Source organism: Quercus lobata, chromosome 6, assembly GCF_001633185.2.
Source record: "Quercus lobata isolate SW786 chromosome 6, ValleyOak3.0 Primary Assembly, whole genome shotgun sequence".
In the NCBI taxonomy this organism is placed as follows: Eukaryota; Viridiplantae; Streptophyta; class Magnoliopsida; order Fagales; family Fagaceae; genus Quercus; species Quercus lobata.
In genome coordinates this window covers 53,422,636-53,436,954 of record NC_044909.1, presented here as the reverse complement: position 1 = coordinate 53,436,954, position 14,319 = coordinate 53,422,636, and the positions used below count along the sequence as shown (strand labels likewise).

At 33.0% G+C, this 14,319-nt stretch overlaps 1 protein-coding gene across 11 annotated transcripts; it reads right to left on the bottom strand.

The window, feature by feature from the left end:
- Nucleotides 1-1,407: 1,407 nt before the first annotated feature.
- Nucleotides 1,408-12,776, bottom strand: LOC115950813 (short integuments 2, mitochondrial-like). 11 transcript variants are annotated; one of them, XR_004083121.1, is made up of 6 exons: nt 10,449-10,732; nt 9,319-9,650; nt 8,193-8,289; nt 4,863-4,964; nt 4,613-4,767; nt 1,408-1,768 (listed from the first exon to the last, which is right to left on the bottom strand). XR_004083121.1 is itself a non-coding variant. In XM_031068068.1 (5 exons), exons 2-5 carry the CDS (start codon nt 9,582-9,584, stop codon nt 7,801-7,803), a joined length of 234 nt encoding a protein of 77 aa, XP_030923928.1. In that variant the 5' UTR covers nt 9,585-9,650; nt 10,449-10,732; the 3' UTR covers nt 6,121-7,800. The 11 variants fall into 11 exon arrangements, 1 of the variants encoding a protein (XP_030923928.1); XR_004083120.1 differs by having other exon boundaries at nt 4,613-4,753; XR_004083118.1 differs by having other exon boundaries at nt 4,613-4,964; nt 9,319-9,388; nt 9,559-9,650.
- Between the last annotated feature and the right edge of the window lie 1,543 nt (nt 12,777-14,319).

Here is a 14,319-nt window from a genome sequence, read left to right as displayed (position 1 = left end):
AGGGGAAAAGTTAGGACCCGTTTGGATTAAGGGATGAATGAGAGGGAGTGGAGGGGAGTAGAGTATAATTAGCTGAAAATAAGCAAATTTTAGGTCAAATTTACTCTACTCTGCTCTACTCTCCCTCCCTCCCCCTCAATCTAAACGGGTCATTAGAAAAAGTATAACAATAAGTTGGGAAATTAATAAGAAAAAAAAAGAATTAAAAATAAGAGAGAAAATGTTGAAAATTGGTGGATGATGTGGTTCAACAAGAACTAGCATCAATAACTCTTTTAGTCATATATAGATTTGAACAATCTAGTAAATATATGCATCACATAAAGTTTATTAATTTTTCATAGACATGGTTTTTTTTTTTTTTTTTTAAATCTCATCTGGCTCACTGTCAATTCAACTCTTTTAATGACTTTATTATGCTATTTTTCTTTATCATATAAATTCTAAAATCTGTCAAGGTAGATAGCGGCTACTTTATAGATGGGCAGTTATTATTATTATTTAATCAATAAGATGATATCATACCAACGGTTATTTTGCAGGAGGAAGTGCAAATTAAAGCAGTAGAACGAACTGATACAACGTACCACAAAGACTGCACCAAACCCGAATTAACTGCACCTTTCCTTTCACAATGACTATGCCAAACATTGGCAAGGCAATGTGCCAGTTGCTTTTAATCACTTGCATCAGATGTCATTGTTATAACGGAAAACACACACACACATATATATATATATATATATACAACAGCAAAATGACATTATGTTGTTGGTCCTCAACATAATTCTAAGAGACCCTTGAACAAGAAAGATAGAAGATCCTCAACATTATGTTAGTATTAGCTAGTTGATTTATAGACTAGAAATATATTACTAATGTTTTGTGTCTACGAGAGAACTCTCTCAAGTCTCAAACATTATGAAATTTACAGGTGATTTTTTATACAAGTAAAATTATATTATTTGAAAATGAAAACAACTTCCACTTACCTTCTCTATGTTTCTAGTAGGAGCATTACAAGCATTAAAAAAGAAAATAATTTGACTAACATATCACATATATGATCAGTGTTTACCCAGAAGCTACTCAAATATAACAATACCACCACAGATGTGTAACTTGATAGTAGGAGTCATCGAATTGCTTCACTTGATAAGTGGTTTGAGCAATAGCCTCAGTAAAACCCCGGTGGTACATATGATATTACCCATTACTATCACGTGACGTGGAATCGAAGAGTTCACACTGAAGACCCCCTTTTTCATTCAACAGGAAAAAAAAAAAAAAACAAAACAAAAAAAACAAAAAACAAAAAAACAAAAAAACAAAAAAACAAAAAACAAAAACAAAAACAAAAAAACAAAAAACGAAAAACAAAAAACAAACGATCACAAAGCTCACAAATAGGCAAAAAAATCCTTTAATGCTTTCATAATCTCTTCCGAGTATTCAATATATTCTCATCCTTAAATTGGGTCCAAAATGCTTTTTTCCAAAACTCAACAACACCTCAACCAAAAAGAAAGGATAATATTATCAAATAACATCAAAGGGCTAAAGAGCCTAGAATTTCAGGTTATGCACTTCGAACTGCTCAAAAAAAAAGTTGCTGTACTCTTGCTGCTGACAATTGTAGTGGCCATGATTTTGGAGCTCCCACTCACTATTGTCTGCAACGGTTAAAAACACCCAATGTGTAGGTCACAAGCTCTTAAGTCGGCAGAGGAGATAAGGATTAATCCCAAGCATCAATCGTTAGATTGCCCTAGTACATAAAAATAAACCAAGTTTGTAAACAGTAAAAACATTGAAAAAACCAAAGCATATATGAACAAATCAATCTTCACGTTAATAAAAAGCAATTGGTCAGCACTCAGCATCAAGCATTTAATGATGAAGAAGATCAATCTCAAAGTACAACTCCAAGCCATTGACCTTTGAATAAAAAATTCAACAACTAAAGCATTGTTTTGTGACAACTTACCAGCCAGAAGTTGGGGAAAAATTACCAAAAGCTTGGGAATGTACATCTACCTATGACAAATTACCTAACCAGTAGTTCCTCCACATGACTAGGTACCTCAAAAAAAGGGTATTCAAGACCGGAGGATAACAGTTGCAAAGCAACTGCCATGACTAGGTATCTCAACAAATTGAAACTAGACGTTTTTGTCTAAATGCCTTCACCTATTTGGCACATAAATTGCATTTCAAAATACTAATACTGACAATCCTACACAAACACAGTGATGTTCAGCTTATAAACTCTCTTTGATGGGCCTGAGACATTTACTCTTCCACAATTTATGTATTGTCTATAGGGTTCCTTGTAAGTTTTCTCTTATTTACTTCTTCTAAATCAAATAACATTTTTTTACTTATCTTGATATCATCTCAACCACCCCAGAACAAGCTTTTGTTGTTTGCTCATTTATCCCTACCATAAATTGTTGTCATTCACTCTTTCAACAATTCTTCATTTGTTTAAAAGTATTAACAAAAGAACATTACAACCACAGAAAACAAAAAGCTTCTCATCCTTTTTAAAAAGCCATCAAGTGAAGCTAAATAAATTTAAATTTATAAAAAAATAAAATAAAATAAAATAAAAAAGTAAAAGAAAGATCATTTTCCTCTGAACTTACTAATCATTTGTTTCAAATCAAGCATGAGAATTTTGTGGTTAAATGATTAAAAGAGTGTTAGAATTGTGTGGTTAAATGATTAAATTTACCATTGATTGTGTAATTAGACACTTGCAATCATTGATTTAATTTGTTAGAAGTGGAGGATATGAATTGTTCTCTGATATAATACATTGAACTGCTAGCTGGGAATCCGATTCTAATCCCAGTTCCAAGCCAATTGTAATCCATAGTACTAGTATGGATACAGATGTTCAATTTAAGAGAGAATATCAATCGTTTGCCAACATCCCTTATCAACTCAAAGAATGTACCCTGCACAGGCTAACAATGGAAAGAAAGGCATCATTCTTTGCATGGTATGTCACAGCTTCTATCTAGCCCCCTCTTTTTGCTTTCAAACAAATAATGAGATTCCACCAAATCTATTCTCAACTAGAGTATGTATCGAATAGTTAATTTACTTACACCTAAAGAAAAATGATCCCACCCCAACAAATTAAAAGATATATACTTTTGTCAATGCTTAAGTCATTCCTATTCCATGCTTTGCCTACGGCCTAAAAAGAATTGTGTGCCAAGTCATATCATGATCCATGGTGCAGTAAATCTACCTACGCACAATTTTGCTTCACTTATTTGCAGTTATATCTGCCCTCTCGGAATTGCTCTGTAATAAAAACAGCTGCTAATACTTAAAAGGCATTGATTCACTTAACCATCAAATTCCTTTCCATCCCACCACCACAAGAACATGGCTGAAAATGCCTATTGCATTGCAGGGAAGATCGTGGAGCTGCTTGGATCCCTTATTTATGAGGAGCTCAACTTAGCATGGGGCGTACAAAGCGATCTGAAAAAGCTTGAGTGCACCGTGTTAGCCATTAAGGTTGTACTCTTGGATGCTGAGGAGAAGCAAGAAAGTGACCATAGGCTGAACCATTGGCTAGGACAGCTCAAAGATGTCCTTAATGATGCGGAGAATGTCCTAGATGAATTTCAATATCAAATTCTGCAGAAGGAAGTACTGAAGAGATGCAGGAGCACTCGCAAAAAGGTGGGTTATTTCTTTTCTGGTTATAATCCACTTGTATTCCATTTTGAAACGGCACATAAAATCAAGGGTATTAGGGAGAGGGTAGATGATATTTCAGATCTTAAGGCTGAATTCAATCTTGTTGCACGACTTGAAGATAGGAAGACAACAATGTACCGGAGGGACATGACCCACTCCTTTATTCCTTCTCAGAATGTCATCGGTAGGGATGATGACAAAGAAAAGATAATAAATCTTTTGATGCAGCATGATGTTGACGGAAATGTCAGTGTAATTCCTATAGTTGGGAGTGGAGGTTTGGGGAAGACCACAATTGCCAAGTTGGTGTATAATGATGAACAGGTGGTTAGACATTTTCAATTGAAAATGTGGGTGTATGTGTCTGAGGATTTTGATGTTAAAAGATTGATAACAAAAATCCTCAAATCAGCAGTTGGTATTGATGAGAATTTGAGCATAGATCAGTTGCAAATGCGTTTAAGAGAACATATAAAAGATAAGAAATTTCTCCTTGTCTTAGATGATGTTTCGAATGAGGATCATATAAAATGGATTGAATTGAAAAATTTGTTACTTGGCGGTTGCAATGGAAGTAAAATCATAGTGACAACACGGAATAGCTCTGTTGCTACAGTTATGAACATTGCAGAATCTTACAATTTAGATGGTCTATCCCAAAAGGATTGTTTGTCTTTGTTTGTGAAATTGGCATTTAAGGAAGGAGAAGAGGAACAATATCCAAACCTCTTAGAAATTGGAAAAGAAATTGTCAAAAAATGTAGAGGGGTTCCATTGGCAGTGAATACTTTAGCCTGCCTACTCTATTCAAAAGTTGATGAACATGAGTGGATATCTATTAGAGATAATGAGATATGGCATTTAAATCAAAAGGAGAGTGGCATCTTACCTGCATTGATGCTCAATTACAATCAATTGCCATTACACTTGAAGCCATGTTTTGCATATTGTTCTATTTTCCCAAAGGATTTTGTATTCAATAATCTTCTCTTGATTCAATTTTGGATGGCACATGGAATTCTTCAATCACCTAAGGATGAAAATCTAGAGTTGGAAGATGTTGGAAACTTGTATGTGAAGGAGTTGTTGTCGAGATCTTTCTTTCAAGATGTTGAACAAGAAAATATCTTGTTTTTTACCTTTAAAATGCATGATCTTATCCATGATCTTGCACTCTCAATTGCCAAAGAGAGTGTTCAGTAGTGACCAAGAAGTCCACCCTTGCTGCAGAAGTTTGTCACCTGTCATTTTTAGACAATGGGCAAGAAGTTACAACACAATTAGAGAAGTTGAGCAAAGTTCAGACTATTATTTTCCAAACAGACCAATCCATGTCCTTACTTGAAACATGCATCTCAAGATTTAAGTACTTGCGGGTGCTTGACCTGAAAAATTCATCCTTTGAGGTGTTGCCAAGTTCTATCGGAAGTTTGAAACATTTGAGATATCTCGACCTATCATTTAATTACATAATCAAGCAACTTCCAGATTCCATTTGCAAGCTGCACAGTTTGCAAACTTTACTGCTTGAAAATTGCCACAATCTTGAACGGTTGCCAAAAGGTATAGGGGACATAATCAAGCTCAGGTTTTTTATGGTTACAACAAAGCATACCTGCTTGTCAGAGAAGGCAGTAGATTGCTTGAGTTCTCTTCGATCTTTGTGGATATGGAGATGTGTGAATCTAAAATGTGTGTTTGAAGGGATGGAGGAGGGCCGCCTCACCTATCTTCGAACATTGGTCGTTGGAGATTGTCCAAGTTTGACCTCTTTGACACTAAGTATCAAACACCTAACTGCCCTAGAGACCTTGATAATTAGGGATTGTAAAGAGCTTAGTTTGATGGAGGTAGTGGGAGAAGAAGACAATCAAGATCTCAAGTTGAGCCTCCAAAATTTAATGTTTTTCCGTTTACCAAAGTTGGAGGTTTTGCCCCAATGGCTCCAAGGATTTGCAAACACTTTACAGCTGCTATGGATTGGAGGATGTGAAAATTTCACGGCTTTGCCGGACTGGTTGCCATGTTTGAAATCACTACAGACACTTTGGATTGACAATTGCCCTAAGTTGTCATCTCTACCGGAGGGGATGGAGAAACTAACAGAATTGTTGATATATGGTTGTCCTAACTTGAGTAGAAAATGTAGAGAAGATCGCTCATGTACCACAGATTGTTCTTGATGAGGGTAGCGTAAATTTATCAACAGAAGATGATGAGGTAAGGGCAGATTTTTCTTGTTATTAGTATTTTTGTCCTATTATTATTATAGATAGTCTTTACAACTTTCTTTTCTTTTTTTCTTTTTTGTGCTATGAACCCAACCCCCTATTTCATTTATATATAAATTTAAAAAAAAAAATTAAAAAAAAATATATAAAAAAAACACAGCTGAAGCTCTCTTTGTCCAAATTAGATTCAAATTAAATTAAAACCAAAAAGATCTTTTTGGATGAAATTGAATTTCCAAAACTAAACCAGTCTTCTAAATATTTATTTTCCCCACACTGATTGAAAAAGAGAGAGAGAGAGAGAGAGAGAGAAGAAGAAGAAGAAACATTTAATCCTATTTAATTCATGGAGGAATTGAATCTTGTTTCTAGAACATTGTGTTTCGAAGTTTGGGCAGCAAGGTATTGACACATAAAATCTTAAATGAACATATTAAATTTTTATTTATTTATTTTTCTTTTGTATAATCATTTTTCATAGTATTATCCTTACGGCTAGTTTCCAATATACTATATAACTACAAATTTCATTTCAGGAGTTCAACACAAGTCACAACCAATAGAATCTAAATGTTGCTCAATTCAAAGTCACAAGTTCCTTCCATAATTCGTAAGCATTTCTTCATTACAATTTGGATTACAATATGTAAATAAATAAATACTTCTATTATTTAATTTGCTTTTAAGTGATGTAAATAAATAAATAAATATGTTATTTTTCATTTTGTATTTTATGTAAAAATAAACATTTATGTCATTGTCATTCAAAGTAAGATGTGTAAATAAATAAATGTGTTATGTGTATACTACCCTAACTACATTCTTGTGTATAAAGTTGAGAGATCCATGGATTAATATGTTCAAGTATTTGTTCTTACATTCATGTTTTATGATTCTTTTTGGTAGGCACTAAGGACTTTGTGGAATAACAAGCTTAGTTACTAAGAAATGTGGGGTATAACAAACATTGAATAGAGTGATATTTGTATCTAAAATTATAAGTTTTCAGTTCTATAGAAAGTATTAACAAAAGAACATCACTGTCACAAATAACCAAAAAGTTCTTCATCCTTCTTAAAAGCCATCAACTAAAGATAAAAACACCAGATTATTTTGTCTGAACCTACTGTTCATTTGTTTCAAATTAAGCATACCACATCTAAAGTCATAGTTCATTGACTCTATCTGCCTAGCATATGCCCACATTTCTAGACTTACATTCTCCTTTCTTTTCCCTGGTCATTAAAAGCCCCTTTCATACAGTAAGCAGAACAGAATAACTTCATTATGTGCTACATGAATGTCTAGAACCAACAAGTAAAATATGTTATCGAAACTTAAGCTCTCTATAAATCATTCCAGAAAATATGTTATCAAAACTTAATCTTCATTCATGACAAGAAAACTAACTGTCACCAAAAAAAAATCCTGATCTGATTATTTTCCATCCAGTAAGAAGAACAAAATTGGTGTCATACCCGTGTAATAACTCAACGATAAGACTTATCACGAAATTCATTCAGTTCTACATCATCCTTGGAATAATTTTTCTTATGCCCATAGTTAAGTTTGTCTCCTTTCAGACTTGTCATGTGACAAAAATTTTTAAAATACTTTGGGCCATCCTGGATAAAACGATTAAATGAAAACGATCCTAGATTAACTCAATGTAAAGCATATCAGAGTCATTTGGCGGCTTCGTCCTTTTTGACCGAAGATCTTTAAGATTATACTCATGTTTTTCCATAGAATCATATTGAATCCCTTCTAGTCTCCTACTGTTCAAGTGCTTCCAATGAAGGGGAGTCCCTTGAGTATTTAAAACTGCCAGCAAGTATTGTGCAATTCACTCCTCACCTACCACTGAATCTTTTACAGACCCTTCATGTGCATTTAAGAATTTGGTAAGCATTATCAGATAGAATAAAGAGGACAATGTGACAAAAGTAATTTCATGTTGACTTGAACAACTCCCCCCAACCCCCAAAAAAACCACATATACTGAAGCTGAATCCAATTTCTTTATTGCAACCAAATCAGCTCAGGTTGAGTAGTCTATGACTTCCCTTAATCGTGATTGTAGAGTCACTCATTTTTGAATGTTTACAACACTGATCTTTCAAGCAAGATTAGCACATCTAAAACTAAAAAAGCATGCAGGTAGCTGTGTGTATATGTTTGTGCACATTCACATACTCACAAGAAACTAAAGAGAAATTATTTGCAAGAGCATGATACCTGCAAAAGCCAGCTTCAGTTCTGTCTCTATGTCAAGTATACTTGGAACCAATACACCCGGAGTTTCTAGGACATATATGCTAGGCTGATGTGCAATCTGCAACTTAACAATTCAATGTCAGCATTTAAACATACATAGATGTTGAACCAAAAGAATTCAACAGTAGATCAACAACAAAGGGAGAAAGGAAACAGTAGATAGAATAAAAAATAAGATTTTAAAAAGAAAAGGAAAGAGGCAAATGATTGATGATTTAGCCTGACCTTAAAAACATGTCTTTAAATAAAGTTTATGCAACTGATTTAGTGTTCGTTTGGGAATAACTAATTTAATTTTTTGCTGAAAACTTTTTGTTAAAAGTATACTAAAATATACTTGTATTTTGAAAAAGTGAGAAAAAGTGAGGATTTAAAAAAGTGTAAAGAAAAGCTAAAATGCAAAAACTAGCTTGTTACAAACTTTTCTTTTTATATAAGTAATGCAAATTTGTTGATATCAAAAAAATAGTGTGGCCCAACTATACACATGAATCTATCAAATCAAAAACAGAACATAATGGCTGACTATGCAAAGCTGACATCCAGTCCAACAAGGTTCTAAAGATAAATAATTTGAGATCATGCAAAGCTCTCTCTGTATCCTCAAAATTCCAATAGTTCCTCTCTCTCCATAAGCAACACATCAAACAATGTGGGGGCAACCATCCACAAATTCCCATTCCGATGATGACAAAAACAACCAGGCCAGCAAGCTAACAACTCAACAACATTCTTCAACATCACCCAACAAACTCCAAATAAACCAAACACCAAAGACCACAATTTGGCAATAAAAACAGATACCTAAACCAGGTAGTTTATTTTCCTATTCATGTAAACCTACAAATGCTTGCCAGCTAAAAAAGAAAATCAAAAGTAAAAAAATTAATAAGAATTAGTAAGACAGTTAGCAAAATTGGGTTGGGGGGTGGGGGCAATCAACCAATTAAGTCAGAAATAAATTCCTTGCAATCAGTTTGCTTCTCATAAAAGCAACAACATCAACTGTGAAAGACACATGAAACTAGAATTTCAGTCTCTCTTTACTTTCTAAGGTAATAAACCATAAAACACAGAATCTCTTCACCTTGTATCCAGCAATATCTTGAGTAACACCAGGAGTGGGACGACAGTAGCACGCTTCATCTTCTCCTGCACTATGAAAGAAAACGAAAGCAGTTATTGTTCAATAAAATTTAGTAAACTTCCCCATAGTTCCATTTAAAGACAATGACATTCAAACTACATAATCTAGCAAAAAAATAGTAACAGCTAACCAGGAAAGCAAGAAAATGCAATTTGATGGATTGAATTAATTAAAACCTACTTGGCAACGTTAGGAACGCCAACCATGAAAATAAGTAGAGTAGCTTCCCTTGAAATCACTTCCTTCGGCTTGAACTCCACTAGCTCAAGAAGCTTTTGGTACATGAACCATTATAAAACACCATCATCACCACACACATTCTAAAATATTAGAGAGAGTGGACAAAGACACGGATTGACACTGGCACAGACATTGAAACAGACAATATAGGACAGAACACGAAAACACCATGACTCTTGAAAAATTAGGACAGGATTGATACAACAAAGAATTAATTAAATGAATAATATATCTTCATATCTATAGACATATTTTATGTTTAGTTTAAGTTGTAAAAATAAATAATTACTGTCAAAATTTTTAAAAACATGTCTAAAATCAAATGAATTTTTTTTTAAATAAAAAAAATGCTAAAATTCAATTTTAGTCTCTTGACGTTTACTTCAATTGTCAAATTAGTCCTTAAGATTTATTCTTAGTAAATTTTGTACTTCAGTTTGTGAAAATAAGCTAATAATTCGGTCCAAATCTTTTAGCAAGTTAAACAGTTTAAACATGATATATGTTTAATTCTTTCAAAAATATATATATAATCATCAAACAATAAGATCTATGAAATGACAACGTTTTTAGTAAAATTTGTAATTTAAAATGAATGTTTAAATTGCATCATTGGCTATAACAGATTTTTTTATGTAATGAGCCTATTGAGTCATTTTTTACATGGTGAGGGAATCGAATCAATTGAATTTCAACCTCCCAAAAAGAATCCTCCTAACAAAAAACAAAGAGGACACGCGTGGAGTGTCCAGGCGTGTCCGACACGGACACGAACTCGAGGTGTCCGTGGTTGACAGGTTGTTAGCGCGCTATATTCACTAATAACAAACCTTGTGCACAGAGGTTTTGCTATGGGCTTTAATGGCGATGCAATCTTGATGACGTTTGTTAGGTTGTCCAAGTCTTTCTTTTTTGGCGGAGAAGAAGGGAATGCGGACTTCAACGACAACACCCGCGTGTCTCTGATGGGCCCACCCCCACCACCACCGGCGTTGAAACCCAATTTCAATTTCAATTTCAAGCCCATAATATAACACACAAACAATAAAATGTTGTATGGTTTTGCCGTTTGGGAAGGAACAGTGTCTCTTTTTTTAACTCACCGAATTTTGGTGGTGGCTACTGGCTACTTCCTTGGTAGTGGAGCTACCGGTGGATAAAGTACTACAAAAAAATAGTTGAAAATGGGCTGTCCATGGAATCGAAATTGGGTTGGGCTGGAATATAAAAACCCAGCCCAACTTCTTCACCTTTGAGAACTCTGAAATTAACTAAAATTCAACCAAATTTAATGATGCAAAATACACCAACAAATTTTAGTGTTGACTCATGAGTCATGATTTTTACTTGTATTGAATTCAAATTTGCTGCTATATTTTTAAATTTTGAATCATTAAACTAATTAAGGTAAAATCTGTTTTTTAGAAGAGCACAAAAGAGTATATCATATCTTAATATCAAGAAAGAGACAAGCTCAAGTAAATCAGTAAAGAACAAAAGCCTCATTTGTTTATCGCTCGAGTGTGTTTGAGGAAAGATGTTCATTGATTTTTTTTTTAATTAATTTTTATGTCACCACTTTATAGTTTTTAAATTAACTTTTATGTCACCACTTTATAGTTTTCCTCTAAATAAAAGGAGGTCATAGTCTATGCTATTTTTTTTTTAATTTTATAGAGTTTCAACCTATAAAAACCGAAACATCAATCGATTTTTTATGTAAGCGGGGATTGAGCCCTAAATTTCTTATTCAACTTTCAGAGATTTTACCAATTGAGTTAACTGAAACCCATAAAGAGGTTTTTCATTAAATTTTCACTTTGTTACTAAATCTTTTGTGATTAAGTCTAATCTTTCAAATTTGAACTAAACCTTTTTTTATTTTTATTTTTTACTTATATAGGAAGGGGAAAGGGGTAAGAGCAACACTCATTTTGAAAGACTTTTAACCACACAGCACTTCCAAGAGGGATCTATATCGAACTAACTAATTTTAAAAAATATCAAAATATTTATAAAAAAATTCATATATTTTTCAAAATCTTGTTGAGTTGGATTTTTGTATTAAAATTTTGCTAATCTGAACCTAATTCAATTTTTTTTTTTTTTTAAGGGAGGGGGGGGGGGGGGGGGGGGGAAGCAATTTAATCTATAACCCACAAATAAACCAATTTGAAATGGCATATTAAGTTGGATTGGGTTAAGTATGTCGAATTGGTGGGATCAATGCATACCTTTATGACAATCATTTTCACTTTTAAAATAACTATCAAGAATGTAATTAACTTGTTTTTAAGAATTTAGTAATAACGTCTATAAATCTAATAGTAAGTGGACCAAATTAGTAATTTAATTCTTAATCAATAATTTATATAATACATTATTAAATAAACAATACTAGTTCCCAATAAAATATTTATAAAAAAAGGTTAGTAACTAACTCTTTAAAACATATACAATAATACATTTATGAATAGGTAAGAAGGCCACAACTTTTTTATAAGTAATTTGAGAGATGGGTCACTTATTTTTTTCTGTTTACAAATATGATCTTTCAAGCAAGAATTAGCATTCCTTAAACTTAAAAAGCATTCCTTAAACTTATTTTTCTCTATATTAATCATAGAGAAGTCTCTTAAGAAACTAAGAGAAATTATTTGTAAGAGGATGATACCTGCAAGAGCTAGCTTTAGTCCTGTCTCTATGTCAGGGATAGATGGAACCATTAATACACCCGGAGTGTCTAGGACATATATGCGAGGCTGATGCACAATCTGCAACTTAACAATTCAATGTCAGCGAGCAAAATAGGGGAAGGGGGTGAATCAATCAATTAAGCCATAAATATAACACAAGTCACTGTAATCCCCTTCACTTTATCTGTGGTCAAATAATATACCACAAAGTCATAAATAAATTCCTTGTAATCAGTTCCCTTTTCATAAAAGCAACAACATCAACTATTCATTAAGTGATAATGGTCAATCAAACAATTCACAACCAAACCTACAACATATTTTTACCAACAATATCCATATTAGCGTCCAATCTCAAATACGAAGACTTAATTATTGAATGCTAAGTACAAAAAAAAACATGAAGCTATAAATTCAATTTCTTTAAAAGATAGAATCAATTGACCTTGTATCCAGCAATATATTAAGTAACACCGGGCAATGGGCCAACTGTGGCTTGTTTCATCTTCTGCTGCACTACGAAAGAAAACCAAAGACGGTAATGTTCAATAAAATTTAATAACCTTCACCATCATTACCACACACATTTTAATAAATCATTGGCGTTGAAACCCTTCTCCCATCTTTTATCACACTATAACAGTTCAGAGGTTGGTCGCTTTGGGGGAATGAATATTGATCGCATTAAATGTTCAAATAGATACAAATTGATAGTCGGACTCGGAGGTTTAAGGGTTTAAAGGTCGCATTACTATAAAAACTGGGAAAATATAAATGAAAATGCGGCTATCCATGGATTTAATTGGGTTGGGTTGGAATTTAAAAAATAATAATTTAAACAAATAAAACAAAAACTAAATTGTTTCTCCTAAAATTTCAAAATTTTAAGATGATTCCCAAATGAATTTTAATATGATCCCAAATGTTATGCATCTTTATGATTTGCTCACATACAATGCACCATGCCTGTTAAGTGCCAAATTGGCAACTCAACCACATCCTCTATATTTGTATTTATTTTGATTTTGCACTCTCTATGTTTGAAACTGTTTTGATTAGTCTAGTGCTTAATGGATAGCCAAGCACAACACATTGGCGGAAGTAAGCAAATCCAAACAATACCGAGCATTAAGGGAGTATAACATATTAGGACAGCCCTTATGGACCTCTCTCTCTCTCTCTCTCTCTATATATATATATATATATATTTATTTATTTATTTATTTATAAAAGTCCAGTTTCTTCCTATGTGGGACTCATGGATTGTACCAATTAAAACCATCTTCAATTGGCCATTTTATGAGTCAATTTCTCATTCACTCATGACCTATCAACATTTTGAAGTTCTCTGATGCAACAAATTAAGAACAAAATATTTTTACCTAAACCAAACTTTATTTGATTTGTTAAGAAAGAGCCAATGTGACAATTTGATGTGCAATTGTAAAAGCTAAAAAGAAGTTGAGCAAGTTAAGAGAAAAATAGAGAATATGATATGAGATATAGGTTAGAAGTTTGAGTTATGGGAATTGAGTTTTGAACATAGTGATATTTGTATTTAGTATTATAAATTTTCATTTATAAAGAAATTTCTTTCTACCTTAAACCAGAATTATAAATGAGATACTAAAATTAAGTTTACTAATGAGTATTGCTTTAACCTCCACTACTATAGTGTGTTCATTGATCAATTTTATGTTGTTGGAATTCCCTCGTACGTCCACATTAAAGTTGAAGAAAAAAATTGCACTCCCACTAAAAATATTGAAGACAAGTTTGAGGGGATAAAAATTTATGACCAATAATCTAATGGAATTGTCTATAAAGTTGCATTAGATAATTAGGTTTATTTACTAAGCGAGTACAGTACTTAGGTGCTGTTCCTTAGGTTCTTTTTTTAAGATTCTGTCATGTGGCTTTCTTCTCATGAATGGAAGTGTATTTTTTAAGTTAAGTAGTCACATGACAGAATTTTAAGAGGAAAACCTAAAAAACAACACCTAAA